At 40.4% G+C, this 21,499-nt stretch overlaps 1 protein-coding gene across 3 annotated transcripts in view; it reads left to right on the top strand.

The window, feature by feature from the left end:
- Positions 1-21,499, top strand: part of SPATA6 (spermatogenesis associated 6) — a 120,690-nt gene that overhangs the window by 56,874 nt on the left and 42,317 nt on the right. For all 3 annotated transcript variants that reach the window (XM_058681321.1, XM_004598486.3, XM_012930721.2), the window contains 2 exons: positions 278-365; positions 7,354-7,394. In XM_058681321.1, the coding sequence (XP_058537304.1) occupies positions 278-365; positions 7,354-7,394 (129 nt within the window). The remainder of the gene's footprint in view (positions 1-277; positions 366-7,353; positions 7,395-21,499) is intronic.

Genomic DNA, 21,499 nt, shown 5'->3' with positions numbered 1-21,499 from the left:
ACTGGGCTGTGGGGTAATAGACATTTCAACTACAGATGCTTATTTTCAAGTAGATACAAATAAGCAATTGAAAGTTTCTGGAGACTAATTACAATTTTATTTAAAAGCGGAGATGCGAAATGCTTGAGTAAATGGGCTTTGGAATTTGATTGACTCATACACAGGTACTCAGGGTAAGCTGATGAGATGTGGTCTTTTGTGCTGTTTTCTAGTGTCCTGAGATTGAAAGGTTGGGAATTGGTTAATGTCTCTTTCATTGAAATCTTGCTTTCTTTAGGTCGATCCCCCAAGTCCTAGGGCTGAAACTTTATTTGGATCTTGTGGCAGGGACTGTGAAAGAGATGGGTGGTCCAGAATGCATTCTGGTAAGTGGAAGTTCTCTTTGTTCATTGCTTTAGTTGTCTGCGGTTAAGCCTTTATCCTGGCATTGATGAACATAAACAATCTTTGCTGTGTGATTGGACAATATGATATAGTTTAGCTACTTATTATGTATGGCACACCCATGTAGTCACTCAAAAATTATAGTTTTGCTGTTGTGATAAACCATATTCCTCTTTCAGATTCAAAATACATATTAGTATATCAATTGCTATGTTACTTTTTAATAAAAATTGGTTTTGTTTGCTTCAGTAATTTTTAAACTCATTTGACTGTGGAACCCTTTTCTAACCTTAAATTGATGTTCGTGGTAGAACAGGGTTTGGAAACAACGTAATGAAAAGGTTCAGAGTTATGTTTTTGGACATAGATCTTGACATATGTTTGATGGTTGCTCTTAAGTAAATAATTTAACTGCTTTGATAATAACTATCAAAATACCATAGCAGATATTATTATGTAAAATACCCTAACACATGAGCTGCTATTATGAATAAAATAATTTCTATTATTTCTGGTAAACTAGTTCTTTTAGGTTTTGTTTATATGACTGTTTTTCATCCCCAGCCCTCGTTCTCATGGTTAAATGAGTTGCTTCTTAATTCAATATAAATATGATTTTTATGTTAAAGGTGGCATAGTATTTTAAGGTTACAATAATTGACTATTAATGACTGTAAATATTGGCTGGTGAGCCCAGGCAGTAAGTATATGCTTGACATCCTTAATGCTAAGTTACTACACACTGGGAAAATGATAGAGGCAGAAAAGTGAGATAGAGGGTCTCTGTTTCTAAACTGAGGTATATAAGCTCTACTTGTAATGAGAAATGAAACATTCTTTTCTGAAAACATGCAGAGTTTGTGCTTATTATTATTTAGCACTAATAGTGTGGTAGTCGATAGGTCTTTTATATTCAAAATAGCAGATTATGTGAAAATTATTAACATGCTATGCCCGACTTCCCCTTTTGGAAAATGCTTATGGATATGAAAAATGAGTTTCAGCTACAAGTGGAAAATGACATCATTATAAATATTTCTTTAGAGTTTTTTTTAATTTGGAGCACCTAGGTGTTTGATTTGCTGTTTGCCAGCAGAATAGAATGTTAAGAACTCTTAATGGAAGCTGTTATCGTGTAGATATCAGAGATCAGCAGGAAGCTGATTTTTTTTTCATTTAGGTTTTAGTTTTGACCTAATTTCTGACATACACAAAATAGAAATAGCTCAAAGAATTCTTACATACCTCACACTAAGAGTCCACAAAGAGTAATATTTGTTTTCCTTTCGCTTTATCTTTTCCCTTTGTCTTCTCTTCCTCCTCCCCTGTATGAGTTTGTATAAATCTCTAAATGTTTTTTAACAAAGACATTGCTATGGACTTGATAATACCCCTCCAAAAATCATATATCGCTGCTTTTCCCCCCCTAATGTGATAGTTTTTGGAGCTGAGGCATGAGGGAGGTGATTATGTTCAGAAGAAGTTGTGAGAAAGGGCCCTTGGTTGGTTATTGTTTATAATCCTTGGCTCTTGAGGATCAAAGGTTTTTCTGCTTACTACTTGTTGACTTCTTAATTTAGTGGAGGATCAGAAGTGGATTAGCCAGGGCTAGACCCAGGGACCATATGGAATGCTGGTAGTGCAGGTAGAAAATTAACGTGCTATACTACTGTACAGTTTCCAAATAATAATATTTTAAAATTAAGGTACTCTGTAAATTCATTAGTTGGGTTTTCCACTATGAAAAATTTCCTCATTTCTGTAATTTGAGTGCCTAAGTTCTATCAACTATGTATATTTTTTCCTGATTTACAGCAGGACAGATACATTTTGGATTATCAAGTGAACACATGTGACAGTATATTTATGTAAGCATGCCTTAAAAATAGTAGAGTTTCCTTATAACCTTAATAAGTGCCCTTGAACATTTTTTCTGCCTAATATCTTGCCTAATACGTAATTATCTAATGTAACTGCCTAATATGCAATTCTTAAGTGTTTAATGGGGTGCTGTTTTCACCAGCATTGACACTTTTAGTCTTCATAGTAATCAAGTGAAAATGAATCTAACTACATCTGATTGTGAAAGATGACAGACGGTTCAAGGGTTAAGAGAGTTGTTGGAGAGCTGCAAATGGCCACGTTGGCAAGGGTCCAAGTCTTTGAATTCTAAGTAGTGATCTACTTCCTCTTTCATAAGGTGTGCTTTTATTTAGAAGTAAGATTTTCAAGAACATTATCTCTATCTGGAATTGGTGTGGTATGTAATTCTAGTTATAATTCGATAACATTGAAGGAATTTAGTGTCTTTTGAATAAAAGAGTGTTTGGAAACTTGTATCCAGTTATTATTTTTTTTTATTTGAAGAGAAAAATCAAGCTTATCATCCTCCTTTTTTGGTTTGCTTTGGAATTTAAGAAAGATATCAGACTCTGCATTCTACCTTAGAGGAAAATCATTCTGTTACAATTATGCATTTGAAGATTCTTTCAAGTGTTTTATTTATTTTTATGTAAGAGTATAATCTTTTATAAAGTTTCACTAATCTTTTGTTTTATGGTTAATACTGAAAATTAAAGTAAATTGGAAATAAGGGCTGGTGTTTTGACACAGAGGGTTACGCTAACATCTTCAGTGCTGGCATCCCACATGGATGCTGGTTTCTGTATCTAGTTCACCTCCCTGCCTGGGAAAGTAAAGGAAGACGGTCCAACTCCTTGGGCCCCTGCAATCACCGGGCAGACCTGGATGAAGCTTCCAGATCCTGACTTTGGAATTACTGGCTTTGGAATCATCTGAATTATTAAATATATATATATAGTTAAGAAATTACCAATTGTTTTCTACCATTGCAGAGTGCCACCAGCAGTGTCTAAGTCTAGTTGCTCTACATCTTTGACAATACTTTGTCAGTATTGTCTTATCCTAAACACTCAAGTGAGTGTGTAGTTCTACCTCATGATTTTCATTTATGGTTTTCTAATAACTAAAGGCATTGAGTGTTTATTTGTATCTCTTCCTTGGCAATTGTTACTCCCTTAGTCACTGGCAAGCAATGAATCTATTGTGTGCTCAACTTCAGACAATAAGACAAAATTCAAGGTGAGTCTAGGAGTTCTGCTGAGGCAGGTACAGGAATAGGAATCATAACAATATTAAAAGTCTGAGGAAACTGTTTTAGGTGAATGCAGTATTATCGAGCAAGAGATAGTGGGAATGCTTGGGTATATGCCTTTAGTTTTTATTTACTTTTTAAACAAAATTATATGCAAAACAAAGAGAGGGAGACAGATAAAGAGCAATCTCCCACCTGCTAGTTCACTCCGTAAATTTCCACAGTTTGTTTTAGGTGTTAATAAATAGTACAGGGCAGATGCTCTGTAAGAGTTGTGGTAGCACCCCTGTGCAGCATCAGGACTAGTACCTACCAGAATCCACTTCAGTCTTTTGAAATTATGCAGAAGGAAGGTGATGCGTTCTTCAGAGCACAAGGTGTGGAAGCTTCCAAAGTGGGAGTGGACACACAAGGAACAGATATTTGTATTATTTTCAGAATAGATTGAAGTATTATGTTGATAGCATGATTTATTTATTATGATACATTTTGGATGAATGCTCCCTAAATGTCAGCACAGGTCTGCTGAGACTGAATCAGTTGTGAGCCTTTAGTTGAGAGTCAGCTGTGGAGATGGGAAGGAGATTGCAGTCCTGGATTATCAGATGAGTATCGATGAGAACGGTGCGGGGATCCTCGTTTTCTTACAGATGGGTGTTCATGAAATGTTTTCATAACCGATGATCACTTTTGGTTGCTAGCCAGCGCAGTTAGTCATTTCTTGGCATTTGATTAATTTGGTTGTATATCACATGTTTGATTAGTAGATTCACTATTTACGTTATTTTTGAGATGAAAGATGCTTTTATTGTCCTTTATAGTAGAAATGGGAGGAAGAGTCCTGCTTTCCTTCTGTTTATGGGAATTGCACTGTACTAACTACAGACTTCAGTTCCACCATAGGTTGGTCTCCAGAAATGTAAAGTACATATAATAATCAGTCCTACTTATTATATTTTAGTCTGCTCAGGATTGCATAAGTAGCTTCAACAACTGACATTTATTTTTTTACACATTTGTTGGTGTTTGAAAGTCTCATTTGCAAAGTAGATTTCATGGTTCTCTGGGCTTGATTTTAAATATTCACTATCCAATTGTTTGCTCACATAAAATGTGTGTGTGTGTGTGTGTGTGTGTGTGTGTGTGTGTGTGTGTGGAGAGTGGCCAGCAGGCAGTAGAGGGCAGCAAAATGCTGTCTTGTGTTTCTTCATAAAGGCACATTGATCCCACCATGAGGATTGTACTGCCACGACTTCATCTAACCTTGACTATCATCTAAAGGTTGGAGTTAGGACCTCAGAACATAAATTTGGGGAAGATATAAGCATTCATTCTAGCATATGTATTTCATAAGGTTATTGCCAAATTAGATAATAACTAACATTTATTGAATGTGACTTTTGTGCTAATTGCAATTCCAAATACTTTAGTTATAAACCATTAATAAATTACCCATAAATAAGCACACTAGGTTCAGAGATTACTATTTGTTTCTCTTTCATAAGTGAAGAAAAAAGATTTAGAAAAGTACAGGATGATGTTCAAGAATGGACACACAAGTTCTAATTTAACTTTTTCAAAATATTTCAAGTGTGACCCATTTATTATGCCCATTTCTAGTTTTCTTTTTTTTAAAAAAAGTTTTTCTGATTTCTTTTAACACTGAGCTGTTGCTTTATAAGAGATCACAATGTTGTCTATAGCATTCTGAGCTTTTAAAAAATTTTTAAATATATTTATTTTTCTTTGAAAGGCTGAAGCCAGGAACCTGGAGCTCTTTTTGGGTCTCTCATGTGGGTTTAGGGGCCCAATGGCCCAAGACTTAAGCCATATTTGGCTGCGTTCTCAGGCATCTTAGTAGGGGACTGGATGAGAAGTGGAGCAGTCAGAATTTGAACCAGCACCCCACCATTCTGATTTTTAACATTTTTATGCTATTATTACCCAGCTTTGTACAATTTAACCAAATAGATTCTCCATGATCATGAGATATGGCTTTTATTTTCTTTATTTCCTAAATTTAGACTATAGCTAGTGCTCAGTTATTAGAGATTAAGGTTTAAAATGCACTTGTGAAATTTCAGATCAAAATAATACATTTGTAAATTTTTTAAAATGAAGGAAAATTATAAGCTTGTTCAAATTTATAAGAGATTTTTGGAAAACAAAGATCTTCCAGTATTTTAGCATGCTGAAACTTTTGACGCTACATTGCTTTCAGATGGTATGTATTTACTACTTCTAGATTTATTTGTCCACAAATTTAGCATTTTCAGAGTCTTGTGATCAGTGTGTGCTTGTCAATCTATTATCTGGTTTGCTAATTATGGTGGCTTAGTGCATTCAATTTGTACAAAAGATGCATTTGGGATTTATTTTAATTTAATTTAACTGAATTTTGAAAATTACACAAATTACACAAAGTAAATTGAATCTTACTGAATTTCAATGGACAAGTTGGCTTGGTGTGAAAGACATTATTATTTTCAGCAGATTTTGGGTCATTTCAGAGCATCCTAGAACACAATGCTTAGTATTGTAATAGCAAAGACAAAGGAATCTACTTATATGTCCATCTACTGATGATTGACTAAAGAAAATGTGGAAATAATGCTTGATCAGAAAAACAATGGAGCCCTGACATTTGCAACAAAATGGATGGAACTGTAGATTGTTATGCTAGGTGAAAGGTGAGGGTTGGAAGGGGAAATCCCTGTGCCTTTGTAACCGTGTCATAAAAAATTAAAAAAAAAAGTATATATAAAATCTTACACTGATCCTTTAGAAAAACAATATTCAGGTGCTTTTGTCTTAATGGATGAGGACTAGAATTGTTATGCATTTGATTTGCATGACTCTCAATTACTTTGAAATTGATTCTTGAAAATCAGATTCTTTCAGTAATGAATAAATTCCAAATTCATGTGCGATGCAGTAGTCACTATTCTAGGTGGAGATTCAGAATGAGTTTAAGGGTCAGTGTTTGACAGGTACTGTGCTACTGGCCTTCACAGTTATCCAGTGAATCCTCACTCTGAGGTAGTGTAAGCATTACTTTTATACTCTTAAAATAAGAAATAAAACGTGTTAATTATATAATTTAACCAAAGCTATATACATACGTGACAGAATTTAAAATTGAACCCAGACTTGACTTGAATTCAAATTTGTAGTAATATTAGTAATAATGTGAATATTTATTTGTCTATATTTTGCTTAATCATGGCATTATTCACTAATATTCAGTGTTATCTTTAGAATAGTAGCATGAAAAAGGTAGATCATGTAGATGAGGAAATTGACACTTAAAATTATGTAAGTTGCTCAAGACCATACGTTTTGGTTCTGGGAGTGGAACATGCAGCATAGATGTTGTTTGAGAGCAAGGTCTCCTACTGTTCATGCGGCCACCCTCTGCAGCTGATCCTGTCTCATTATGTCCACCTGATTTTAGCAGACTCCAAGAGCAGCAGCACATTTCATCTAACTTTATCTGCTTTTAGAGTAGCAAATGTTAGAAATTTTAATTCTAAATTGTTCCATTGATTAAAATTTTTTCATGGTATTTAGAGAAATTCCTATATCAAATAAAAATTATTCCTATTTGTATTTAGATATGGCCTTTTCTAATGAAAACAATGCTATGAAATATTTTAATTTAAGAAGATGTGATAAGCTAATATGTGATCTTTACTTATGAAACATGATTGAAGGATGTTAAAAATATTTCCAGAATTTACTGTATGAATTATGAGTGTAGAAACAGTGATAGCAAAAATCAAGGATGAAGCTAAATTTTGTCTTTTTTGTGGTGAAATATTTACACTCTAATTCTTTTATGTGACCTCTTTCAGATCATTCTCATCTTGGCTGCTGCCGATCAAAGGATTACAAGGTGTGTAGAATACATTGCAAAATGATATTTTTTCTGGTTTTCAGAACACAGAAAACATTTCTTAATGTATAATAAGACCAGGGCTATTGCATTGGCTTAGTAAAATATGTAAACAATAAAATATTGGATTTGTTTAGTAATAAATACATAAACAATCATTGTAGCATAATATAATGTCATCATCTTCACAGCTATGTCAAATGATATAATACTTTTCATTCAGTGTCTCCTTGCAAGTATTTTATGACATTTCCTTCTGTTGGATTGATTACTGAATGTGCTTTTTGTTTGCTTACACAAACCTCACACAGTATTATTTCCAAACATTTTTTCACAGAGCACACTCATTCTTTTTGCTATATTTGTATGGAACCCATGCTATTTTATTATTTTTTAATCCACTGTTATCTATCTTACCTGTAAAAGTAAAAGATTATCATGTCATGCTTATATGGCTAATAACCTTAAAAAATGCGGTGAAAGCAAAGCAAGGTTACCAAATCTGGCTGCATGCTGTTGTTTGCGAAAGACTCTTAGGTATGTTTTCTGGACAGCTGTAACCCACATACCAGGAGCTAACTAAGGATTTCTTATTTTTGCTTGAAAGAGAATTCAATAGGTAATGCCTATTTTTGTGTTAAGCAGCGTATGTTCTTGTGCCATATAAAATAATCTTGGATATCATCTAATGTCACTTTGAGAACCATGCCCAAGTGATCTGCCATACCTCTAGAATCCAGTGCCCTACGTTTTAAGAAGTATTGGCTCACAGTTTGTCTTCTCAGTCCCTAACTGAAAGCATCTGGATAATAAGTGTTATTAGCACTCTAGGAAACAAAACAGGAACATGGCTTTCCTTATAATAGTATGTGTATTTACTTGAAAACAAGTTATTTTATGTTTCCTCATGCTGACTGGTGTAGTATTTTTCTATACTTTGTGACAAAGGAAATATGAAAAGCTGAATAATATGCCAAGGCACTATTTGTTTAGGGGCCCAAACCCAAACCCACTGTTGTCAGAATCATCCAGGTGCACACTTATCAAAATTCATTGTAATCAATGAGATAAGAGAAAATGATGACGAAACTTGTTTTTTTTGGAAATTTCTAGGTGTTTGTTAATGCATTTCTCTTGCTGTTTATTCAAAGATTCTCATTTCAGACCTGCTGGTTTAGAATATGAATGTGGCAGTTAAGTGCATTTTCTCTGTGTAGTATTTGTATGGGGTTGTGCCTTGCTCAAGGCTGAGTGTCGAGTGTGGGCCTGAACAAGCCTGTAGAATTTATACACATTGTTGGAAAATAGGTGCACATGTGTATATCTACACATATACATGCAACTACATAGGTACACTCATGCATGCATGCCCATATCTGCACACTGATGTGTAATATATCTGTGTGTGCACACTCACGCACACCTGAAAGGAACAAAGCTTAGTGTTCAGTTTCTCGCATGGGCAGGCCCATGGGAGTGCCCTGAGTGCTCTCCCATCTAACGGATAAACTCTTTATGTGTACATGCCCTTCATGTAATGCTCTAGAATTGAGCATTGCAAAATTTTCATCTTTAATTTCTTCCTTTTACTAATTTGTATATGCTACCATGCTCAAGGACTTTAATGGTACTATTTATTGATAACTGCTAGTAGCTAAAATATTGACAGGTAATGTACCTTCCTAGTTCATACTGTATGAGTGAACTGTTAATATTTTTTAAATTTCATTTTTAAAAATTTTAAATTATTATCATCGTTCTATGATACAGTTCCATAGGCACTGGGATTGCCCCTGTCCTCTCCCTGAACCCCCCCCCACCAAATTCCCTTATATTATTAGCATAGCATAGCTCTTCATAAACAGTCACATGTTCATTGTTGTGGACATGGACAATGGCAGAATCCAGCATCCTATTGTCAAGATATAGTTAATAGTTTCATTAGTAGTTCATCTTTGATCTGGAAGTAAAGATGTGCACTGCACTGCATCCTCACATCTGGACTCCATTACACAGTCACCAAACATCCCTCTTAAATGAAAAACTACAATGCAAAATCAACAACAGGAAGAAAAATAGAAATTTACAACACCCATGAATTTCTCAAGAGGCTTTGATAGTTCAACAGTCCTGAATTGCTGGAGATCCTGCCACTCCAATCTCAATGAACTCTCCCGAATCCACTGACTGCTATAGTCCACCTGAGTGTCTCCGTCTGCCCAGATCTTCACTGCCAATGCTTGGCTGGGGTAGTTGATCAATTTGTTCTGACCTCCATCCTCTGCTATGGTACCAGGTGTCCTCTGGAGGCTCCAATGTACTGCCATATCTTCCATGTACATTTGGATATGCTGTCCTCTGCTACGTCTGAGCACTGAGGAGGCCCAGCTCTGACACATGCACTCCTACAATCAGACCATGGAACCTGCAATTCTCTCCATGGTTAGGGTTCTGAGTCCAGCAGTTCATTTGGTAGGTAATCACCAAAGAAACCTCATCTGAGGCCATCCCAGACCTGATTCTTGTGTTTTTGCCAATTCAGGGTCTTTCAGTCTGTCACCCAAATCAGCCTAGGTACACACTGGTAGTTGCAATTGCTGGGTCAGTTCTGTCTCCAGTCCCATGTTTTACACAACCCAATGCGTGTTGGAGTCCAACCCTATTCTGTCCACCACATACTCGGCCTTCACATAAACCAGTAGGGGGTGCAGTCTAGTAGGAGCTATCCACAAAAACCCCAGCAGACCCACCCCTGCCCTGGTTCCCATGCTTGCCAGTATGTGCAGCAGACTTGTCTGGTCTGTCCCACATCCCATTTAGATCTTGTATATGTTGACAGGCATTGAAGTACAGTTCGTCCCAACCAGCCCCAGTATCCAGTTCACACTGGTGCCAGAGGGTGCCATCATCTGTCTAAGCCATGCCTGCGCCCGACAGTGTTTGGCCCCTGTGCCAGCATCTGCCAGCTGATGCTGTAGCAAAGCCCAGTCAATCCACACCCACACTGCTTATGCATGTATCAGAAAGTAGTCAGCCCAGCCTGGCTTTTCCCTGATCCAGCTCACATGTAAGCCATCAGATATTGTGGCCCTGCCTGGCCTGGTCTGTCCCCATCCCAGCTCTCATGCTCACGAGTGGGAGTGGTGGCCCAGTAGGGGGGCCTTCGCAGCCCCCTCACTGGGGCCATCCCCCACCACCACCAGTGTTTCACATGTGCTGGTTGGGTGCTGAGGCCCCGTCTGGCACAGCCTGCCTCACCTTGACATTTGCCAGTGGGTGCTGTAGGCTGGGCAGGCCAGGCCCACCCCCTATTCCAACTCACGCTGGTGGGGACTAAAGCCTAGCCCAGCTCTGCCAGCCCCCAAGTCCTGGCCATCACATGGACTGGTTGGTATTGCACCCTGACTTAGCCTGACCCTCACTCCATTCTGGCACTCGGATTCGCCAGTTGGTGATATGGACTGACCCAGCCTGGTCTGCTCCCGACCTGCGCCAAATGTATGCTCATGGGTACCATATTTTGGCATGGTCTGTGCTGCTCACCATCTGGGTTATTGAACACACCTGCAGGGAGTGTATCCCGACAAAGGAGTTCCCCAAGCTCTTCCATCAGGATCTCTTCCAGTGACAGATCTTGCGCACACCAGTGAGTCCATGGGCCAGCCCTACTTAGTCCACTTCCTGTCCTAGCAGGAACAGTGGCCTTTCTTTCCTGACTGACCTTCAACCCATTCCAGTTCTTGTTATTGGGCACTACAGCCCAGCCAGACCTGGTCCGCACCAAGACTCATGCATGTCTCAACAGGGGTAGAGACCTAGCCTAGCCCATCCTATACCTACCCTGGTTCATACGAACACCAATGGGTGCTGGAGTCTTGCCCAGCCTAATGCATCCCAGACTCAGCCCACACACATGCCAAGGGATTCTTCAGCTATATCCAGACCAGGCCACAGCTCCCACCCTGACCCTTGCACTCCAATGGGGATCACAATTTGGCCAGGGCGTCCCCTTTGCTCCCCAATCAGGCCTACTCCCATCCACAGATCTCATGCATGCCGGTGGCTGCTCTGAACCAGCCTGGCATAGCCCCTCATCTGTCTTAGCCTTTGCCTCTGGATGTTGTAGCCTGGCCTGACCTAGCCAGCTCCCAGTCCCAACTCTTGCTGGCAGGTGCTGCAACCTGACCCTGCTCAGTCTGCCCCCATCCCTGGCTCATGCGAACCAGTAGGTATGATATCCTAGCCTGGTATGACCTGCACTCCAGCCTGGTTGCTGCACTCGCCAGTGGGCTATGGTCTACTCGGCCCTACCCAGTCCGTCCCCTTCCAAAACCAACCCACACATTTGCCAATGGGTGGGATTACCTTTCCCAGCTTACCCAACCCCTAGGTCTGGAAAACGTGCTCACCAGTGGGAGCTGTGGTCCAGTAGGGGAGTCTTCCAGTTTCCCCACTCAGTACACTCCCAGACCCAGATCTCACATGCCCCAGCAGATGCTAGACCCTTACCTGACATAGCCTACCCCTCCATCTTGGCCTTTGTATGAGCTGGCAGATGTTACGGCCCGGCCCACACTACACCCTGTTTCAGGATGCACATGCAGGTACTGCAGCTTGGGCCTGCCTAGCCTATTCTCAGCCACAGTACCTGTGATTGTTGGCGGGTTCCATGTTCACACCTATTTCAGCCATCACCACCCCAACTCTTGAGCCAACCAGTGGGACTTGTATTTCCATAGGGTTGGGTCCACTTATATCCCAAAAAATCTACCCCTGGACTTGGTTCTCTAATGTACTGGTTAGTGTCATGGCCCTGCCTAATGTGACCTGTCCCCTGTTTCAACACTCAGTCAAATGCTGGGATCTAGGTCTGCTAGACAGGCAGCCATAGCTTTCGTGTGGTCTGGTGTATGGAGGTCAGTGATGCTCTGTGCTAATAAGCCCATCTGAGGACTGCCATGTGGACTGATGAATCAATCTGACCCATACAGATCTTCCACTCTCTCCCCTCTATACACCAGGTCTCAGTACCCTCATTTACCAGCCAGAACAGTGGCCCTGTTGTTAGGTGTCCCCCAGGATTCATTCCTCACTTACACCTACGGTGTCCATATCCATGGATGTTCCTAGGCAACAGTTTGTCACACCCAAGTCCCGAGAGCTCATTGGCAGGCAGCCAGTGGGCAAAGTCCAGCGCCCAAGCCTGTGGAGTAAAGATGGTACCGTACCGGATTCTTAAAAAGCAGTGGGCTGCACCCTCTGCTCGATGGAGTGGAGGTTTTGCTCCACATGCCCAGCCCTGTTATGTAAATTTTAGTATACAAAAATACAGATGGAGCAAAAGCATAAAGTTTGATATATTAATCTTTACATAAGGTTATAATCCAGCTATGAGTTGAATAGTCCATTTAATGGTAGATATTATTTGATCAATATTAATATTCCAAATTAATTTTTCCAAAAATAGCACCTCAGCCTGTTTTTTTTTAATTATTTATTATTTAACTTCATTAATTACATTGTATTATGTGACACAGTTACATAGATACTTGGGTTCTCCCCACCCCTCCCCAAACCCTCCCACCATGGTGGATTCCTCCACCTTGTTGCATAACCACAGCTCAAGTTCAGTTGAGATTCCCCCATTGCAAGCGTATACCAAACATAGAGTCCAACATCTTATTGTCCAGTCAAGTTCAACGGCTTCTTAGGTATACCCTCTCTGGTCTGAAGACAGAGCCAGCAGAGTATCATCCCAGTCAATTGAAAGCTCCAACATACCATCAGCAAAAATTTACATCATTATGGAATTAATTGACATAGTAATGAGTAACCAATATGTTAAAGATAAATGCGAGTTCCCAGCCACCTTCTGTGACCACCTCACCTATACTTCAATTTTAGTTTATACACAACATATAACATTCAAAACATAACATGTTATACATAAGATCATATCATCTTAAATTAACGCAAACATGTGGTATTTAACCTTTTGGGTTTGGCTCATTTCCCTTAGCATGATGGTTTCCAGTTTGGCCCATTTGGCCACAAAGAACTGCATTTTGTTTTTTTTAATAGCTGAGTAGTATTCCATGGAGTAGATGAACCATAGCTTTCTTATCCAATCCTCTGTTGATGGGCATTTTGGTTGCTTCCATGTTTTTGCAATTACTGATTGTGCTGCTATGAGCATAGGAGTGCATGTTGGTATCTCATAAAACGATTGTTCTGGATATATTCCTAGGAGTGCTATTGCTGGATCATACGGTATGTTGAATTTGAGTTGTTTGAACATTCTCCATACTGATTTCCATAGAGGCTGTACCAGCCTGCAGCCCCACCAGCAGTGGAGTAGGGATCCCTTTTCCCCGCAACCTCGCCAACAAGTGTTGTTGGTGCTTTTATTCATGTGGGCCAGCCTTACTGGCATTAGGTGGTACCTCATTGATGTTTTAATTTGGATTTCCCTTATTGCCAGGGAACTTGAGCATTTTTTCACATGTTTATTTGCCATTTGGGTTTGTTCCTTTGTGAAGTGTTTGCCCATTTCCCATGCCCATTTCTTGAGTGGCTTGTTTGTTTTGACATTTTGGTTGTTTTGTAGCTCTTTGTATATTCTGGAGATCAGCCCTCTATCACCTATGTCGTGTGCGAAGATCTTCTCCCATTCTGTGGGTTGCCTTTTTACTTTGTTGATTGTTTCTCTAGCTGTACAGAAGCTTCTTAGTTTGATGAGGTCCCAATTGTTTATTTTGGTCTCGATTTCTACTGCGTTTGGAGTCTTTTTTAGGAAGTGAGGGCCTACCCCTAAGTGTTGCAGTGTGTTTCCAATATTTTCTTCCAAAAGTTTGAAGGTTTCTGGATGTAGGTTTAGATCTGTTATCCATTTAGATCTGATCTTAGTGTATGGTGAGAGATGTGGATCTATTTTTTTGTTTCTGCAGGCTATTAACCAGTTGTCCCAACAGCATTTATTGAACAGACCTTCCCATTTGCCTGGATTGTCGTTTGTCTTTTTGTCAAAGATTATTTGGCTGTATCTGTGTGGGTTTGCTTCTGGTGTTTCTATTCTGCTCTATTGTTCTTCCTCTCTATCTTTGTGCCAGTACCACGCTGTTTTGATAACCACTGCCCTATAGTATGTCCAGAGGTCCGGAACTGTGATTCCCCCTGCTAACTTCCTGTTCTTCAGGATGGTTCTAGCTATCCGTGGTTTTTTGTGCTTCCAGATGAACCTTTGGATCATTGTTTCCAGTTCCATGAAGAATGTTTTGGGCAATTTGATTGGGATTGCATTGAATGTATATATTGCTTTTGGCAGTATAGACATTTTAATGATATTGATTTTACCTATCCAGGAGCATGGGTTGTTACTCCATCTTTTGAGGTCTTGTTCAATTTCTTTTTTAAGTAGTTTGTAGTTTTCTTCGAATAAGTCTCCTACATTTTTGGTTAGATTTATTCCCAGATATTTCATACTTTTCTCTGTTATTTTGAATGGTATCTTGCTGGTTAAGTCTTTTTCCATCTTGGGGCTGTTCGCATACACTATGGCTGTTGATTTTTGTTCATTAATTTTGTACCCTGCCACTCTACCAAACTCTCGTACAAGTTCTAGCAGTCTCTGTATTGAGTCTCTTGGCTCTTCTACATAAAGAATCATATCATCTGCATATAGTGAGAGTTTGACTTCTTCGTTTCCCATTTGGATTCCTCTGATTTCTTTTTCTTGTCTTATGGCCTCAGCGAGTACCTCTAGGACTATGTTGAATAGTAGTGGAGAAAGTGGACATCCCTGTCTTGTTCCAGATCTCAGTGGGAAGGGTTCCAGCTTTTCTCCATTCAGTATGATGCTGGCGTTGGGTTTTTCATATATGGCTTTAATTATGTTGTGGATTTTTCCATCTATGCCTACCTTGGTTAGGGTTTTTAGTAGGAAGTGGTGTTGGATTTTGTCGAAAGCTTTTTCTGCATCTATTGATACTATCATGTGATTCTTGTTTTTCAGTTTTTGGATGTAGTGTATCACATTTATGGATTTGCGAATGTTGAACCATCCCTGCATTCCAGGGATGAATCCTACTTGATCTGGATGAACGATCTGTCTGATGTGTTTTTGAATTCTGTTGGCTAGGATTTTGTTGAGAATCTTAGCATCAATGTTCATCAAAGAGATAGGTCTGTAGTTTTCCTTCTCTGTTAGTTCTCTGTCTGGTTTTGGGATTAAGGTAATGTTGGCTTCATAGAATGAGTTCGGAAGGGTTGCCTCTTTTTCTATTGTTTTGAAGAGTTTGTAGAGGATTGGGGTCAGTTCTGTTCGGAATGTTTTGTAGAATTCTGGAGTGAAGCCGTCTGGGCCTGGGCTTTTCTTTGTTGGGAGGTCTTTAATCACTGATTCAATCTCTACTTCAGTTATGGGTTTGTTCAGGTTGATTGTTGCCTCTGGGCTAAGTTTTGGCAGGTGGTAGAAGTCTAAGAACTTTTCCATTTCTTGGTGATCTTCTGATTTGTTGGAGTACAGTGCTTTGTAGTAATTTCTAATTATGGCCTTAATGGATGCGGTGTCTGTTGTTATGTTGCCTTTTTCATCTTTGATGCTGTTAATTCTTGCCTTCTCTTGTTTTTTCTTTGTCAGTCGGGCCAGTGGGGTGTCTATCTTGTTTATCTTCTCAAAAAACCAGCTTTTTGATTCATTGATTTTGTGTATGGTTTTTTTTTATTTCTATCTGGTTGATTTCCTCCCTTGTTTTGATGATTTCTTGTTTCCTATTGTGTGTGGGGCTCTTCTGCTGTTGTTTTTCCAATTCCTGGAGGTGTGTGTTTAGTTCCTGTATTTGGCGCCTCTCTTGGGCCTTGACATGAGCTCCAATTGCGATGAGTTTACCCCGTAGCACTGCTTTGGCAGTGTCCCACAAATTTTGGAATGTTGTGTCAGAGTTTTCATTGGTTTCCATAAATTTTTTGATCTCATCTTTAATTTCTTCTCTGATCCATTGTTCATTTAAATAGCATATTGTTCAGCCTCCAAGAGTTTCTGTATTTCCTGGGGCATTTTGAATTGCTGATTTCCAGCTTCATTCCGTGGTGGTCTGAGAGGGTACATGGTATGATTCCTATCTTTTTGAAGTTATTTAGGTTTGCTTTGTGTCCTATCATGTGGTCGATCCTGGAGAAGGTGCCATGCACTGCTGAAAAAAATGTATAATCTGTGGCCTTAGGGTAAAAAATTCTATAAATGTCAACCAAGTCCAGTTGTTCTATTGTTTGTATGAGCTCTGTTGTTTCTTTGTTGAGTTTTTGTTTTGTTGATCTGTCTATTGTTGTTAGTGGGGTGTTAAGATCACCCACTATTATTGTGTGCATATCTATGTCTCCCCTTAAGTCCGTGAGTAATTGCTTCACGTAGCTAGGTGCATTTGAATTTGGTGCATATATGTTCACAATGGTAATTACTTCCTGATGGATCAGTCCCTTCACCAATATATAATGTCCTTCCCTGTCCTTTTTGATGTGTGTCAGATTGAAGTCCACATCATCTGAAATTAAGACAGCTACCCCAGCCTTTTTTTCTCGTCCATTGGCATGAAATGTCTGTTTCCAACCTTTCACTTTCAGCTTCTTTGAATCTCTTCTGGTTAGATGTGTCTCTTGTAGGCAACAGATAGTTGGGTGCTGTTTGATAATCCATTCTGTTAATCTATGCCTTTTGATTGGTGAGTTCAGGCCATTTGTGTTAAGAGTTAAAATTGAGAGGTTGTGATTTTGCCCTGCCATACTTGTTTTTGTGGGTGTTGATATCTGTCTAATTACCCTTCCTTGTGTGGACTTTAGTGGGGAGATCTTCCTGTTTGCCATCTTTGCTTATGATTCACCTCCTTTTTTTCTGGATTTAGTACATTTCTAAGGAGATTTTGTAGAGCTGGTTTTGTGCTGGCATATTCTTCTAATTTCTCTTTGCTGTGAAAGTATTTGATTTTGTTCTCAGATACGAATGAGATCTTTGCTGGGTACAATATTCTTGGTTGACAGTTGTTCTGATTCAGGATTTGGAAGATCTTTGTCCATTCTCTTCTTGCTTGTAAAGTCTCTTCAGAGAAGTCAGCAGTGATCCTGATTGGTTTTCCCCAGTATGTGATCTTTTCTCTGCTTCGTACTTGTCTCAGGATTCTTTCTTTGTCTTCGTTGGAGTGGAACTTGAGCACCATATGTCTGGGTGAAGATCGCTTTGGGTCATATCTGCTGGAAGTCCTCTGACCGTCCTGGATTTGGGCTGGGTTCATGTTCCAAGTGTTTTGAAAGTTTTCCTGTATAATTTCGTCGAGCACCATTTGCATTCCTGATTCTTTTTCCGCTCCTTCAGGAAGGCCAATAATCCTAATATTTGATTTTCTGAGGTTGTCTTTCATTTCTTGTATGGTCTTATTGGCTTTGTTCAGACTTGTCTCCAGCTGTTTAATGAACTGGGTATGTTCGTTTTGTGTGTCTTCCGTTTCAGAGATCCTCTCTTCTGCTGTATTTATTCTGTTGGTTAGGCTCTCAATTTTGTGCTCTATGTCAAGGATTTTACTTTTCATTTGTTGTATTTCTGAGGCTATGTGGTTCTTGAATTCCTTGAAGTCCTCCCAATTCTTCTCATTGTCTCTGACATATTTTAACATTATTTTTTTGAATTCCTTGTCTGGTAGATCTTCTATGTCTTCATCTCGCATCTCCGAAATAGACATTGGCTTTCGATCCTTTATTGGTAGGGTGTTGGCACTCTCATCTGGATCATTACCTTTTCTGGTATTTCTTCCCATTGTGTTAGTGTTTCTTTTTTGAGAGACCTAGGCACCAGTGTGCTGAGGGGTCTCCAAGCACTATCCTGTAGAGATCGGAGTCTGCAGGCATGGAGTAGCAGGGTGTGGGAATTTTTAAGGCACTTTTGGTGCGTCTCCAGAACACTGGACCTCAGGCCGCCACTTCCAGGGCCCAGCGGATTCAAAGCGCACTCTCAGCTCGTCCCCTACAGGTATGCTACCACAGGGCGTGGGGGTGTGAAGGCACTCTCTGTGTGCGCCCCCTGTGCGTGGGATCACAGGGCTCAGAGGATTCTAGGTGTTTTCTCGGTGTGTCCCCAGTGCCAGGGACTGCAGGGCATGGAGGTTCCAGGTGCTCTCTGGGAACGCCTCCTGCACGCGGGTCCGCAGTGCTCTCCTGGTTCGTCTCCCAAGCACGGGACTATAGGGCGTGGGGTGTTCCAGGTGCTCTCTGGAAGCGCCTCCTGCGCAGGCCCGCCCACCCCAGCACTTGCAGGGGACCGACTGCCCCAGCACTAGCACGGGACTGCCCAGCCCAGAGGTGTACTTGGGTTCCTGTGGGATAGCACCGCCCAGCTGAGTGCCAGACTGCAAAGGCACGGGGGAGTATTCAGTGTGCCTTTTGCCTTTCTCCGAGACACAGTTTTGGCAGTTTCAAGGCACTCGCCCAGTGTCTCTAGACGCTGGAGTCTGGGGGGGGGGAGGGGTGGGGAGACGAGCACCAATTGTGTTCAGGCTCTGTGCATGCCCCTGGGGGGCCAACTCCCGAAGCCTCCAACCCACCACTGTCCCCACCCAACTCACTCAAACCTCAGGTTCTTGCAGTCTGCCTCTTCCTCTGGTGGGAACCCTAGCCGCGGGTGCGTCTCCCGACTACTGCGTCCGTTGCTGGTCCCGTCGGGTGCAGGCGGCTGGAACCTGGAGGCTGCGGCTAGAACCTGGAGGCTGCGGCTGGTGCAGGTCCCGGCAGGGCTTGGCGACCAGGGTGGGCGGATGCCGGCGCTTCCCGATGACTCGGGGTCCTGGTGTCCGCAGCGGGCGCAGGTCCTGGCGGGTCCTGGTGACCAGGGTGAGCAGATGCCAGCGGGTCCCAATCACCGCCGGTCCTCACTGCCACAGCGTCTGCGGGTCGGTCTGTGGGTCGGTCTGCGGGTCGGTCTGCGGCTTTCAGCGTCTGCACTCAAAGGTGACTCAGCAGGTCAGGAGCGGAAAGTCGTCTTCCCTGCTCTTTGTTTTGTTTTTCCCTGGTTGCTCTTCCGAGTTGTGTGGATTTTTTTGGTTCCACACTGTCCAGGGAACTTCACGTTCTTCTCCCTGTAGTTCTATGCTGCTCCACTTACGCTTTTGTCGCGTTCTAGCCCTCTCTGTCTGTGAGCTCTCTCACAGTCTTCCTCCTATGTCGGCCATCTTGCGAGTCTCCCTCAGCCTGTTTTTAACCCCCTCCTATCTGTGGATTATTTTTTTCTTTGACAGAGTAGTTAGTGTTGAATGTTGAGAAGCTCATAAAAGTATTATTAAATTTTATACAAGAGATAGATTTTCCTGGAAAACATCTGCAGCTTTGAACGTAGAATAAAGGACTATTTTCTTATAAGCACACTATATTTTTTTTCAAGTAAATATTCATGTGTTAGAACTATAGGATTTCTACAATGAAAAGAGCAGTAAGTTGGGATCATTTGCAGTAAATTTTATAGAAAAGTGGGCCTTTGCCGGAGTTCTTCTAGAAAAATAAGCTTTTCATAGCAAAGAGTATCTTCAAAAGAAAAGCAACATGAAAGGTTCCTGGTGTTTAGAATATACATAATGTCCTGGGGAGAAAGAGAAACGTGTTTGAATGGGTAATGTATGTTAAGGCAGATTGAACACGTAACATCCTTGCTTGATTTCCTATTTCTTCATAGTTGATACATCCACTGCTTTCTTTGTTTAAATAGATTTATTATTATTTTTATTTGAAAAGCTGAAGTGACAGAAGAAGAGTCTCTCACACACACACACACACACACACACACACACACACACACTGGGCGTGTTGGGAGGTAGGGAGAGGAGAGAGAGGTGAAAGGAGAGACCTGATTAGGCTGAACTGCTTGGAATTTCATCTGAGGTTTCTCATGTGGGCAGCAGGAACCAAAATATTTTGACTGTTATCTGCTGCCTCCCAGGCACACTAGCAGTAAGCAGGAGTGGAAACGGAGGGGCCAAGACTCAAACCAGCACTTTGATTTGAACGATGATTAAATTCACCATGCCATGATGTTTGCCCCATTGCCTTCATATACCACTTGTTCATTTTTTTTCCTGTTCTTTTGGCAAACTCAGATTTCTTTATCCTACAGGTATAGAAGTCAGCGGTTCTCAAAAATAATTATTTTAGTCTCACTTCTTTCTTTATTCTGTCATTAGTTCAGTCTGAATCAGTAACTCCTGTGTCTTACGTGTTGTGTGTGATAGGTGTTCATTTAGCAAGTTAGTTCCAGACGGGGATTGTACCATCCTCTTAAGAAGCAATTTAGAGATTTATAGAGACATTATGTTGTTGCAGTCATTTAGGGGAAATGCTCTTGATAGCTAATGGGCAGGGATGACAGATATTCTATGGAGTGAGATTATTCAAAATAGTGAAAAATTGTTTCATGTCTTCCATAGCTTTTAACTGCCTCACTGAAAATGATGGAAGTGAAAATAATGTTCATGGTTGTTGGAATGTATCACCTAAGAACCACATAAAACAATATTTTTATATTGTTTGTACATAAACTACATATTACATAAGTGCAACTGTAGCCTAAAGAGTATTTTGGGTTTATTAAACAATCATGAAATATGTATCTGCCCTTTCATTTTCCAGGTTTCCTTGTATATATGGCTTCTGAAATTCTTAATTTTTTTAAACTCCAAACTTATTTATATACAAGTATTTACATTCTTATTTATAACAAGCAGTAATGCTTTGCAAAGTTACAAATATCGTCTCATCCAACAAATAGAGCAATACATTGTTATTGCAAGTGTGTATGAAACATCCACTGAGATATAGATTGTTCTAGTCAGCTCATGTTACCATAATAAACACCATAGACAGAGTGGCCTAAATGATAGCACTGGACTTTTTCACAGTTATGGAGGCTAGCAAGGGTAAGATCAGGGTACCAGCCAATGGCACTCTTGATTAGGGGTCCCTTCCTGGTTTGTAAGTAGCCACTTTTTCTTCATGTGGTATCTTTTATCACAAATACACTAATCATTTCCGATTATTCATCATTTGATCTTGATTATTTTCGTCCTCCAGATATCATT

The sequence above is a fragment of the Ochotona princeps genome, chromosome 2, assembly GCF_030435755.1.
Source record: "Ochotona princeps isolate mOchPri1 chromosome 2, mOchPri1.hap1, whole genome shotgun sequence".
Taxonomy (NCBI): domain Eukaryota; kingdom Metazoa; phylum Chordata; class Mammalia; order Lagomorpha; family Ochotonidae; genus Ochotona; species Ochotona princeps.
The sequence above is the reverse complement of the archived record's forward strand: the minus strand, read 5'-3'. Positions and strand labels throughout refer to the sequence as shown.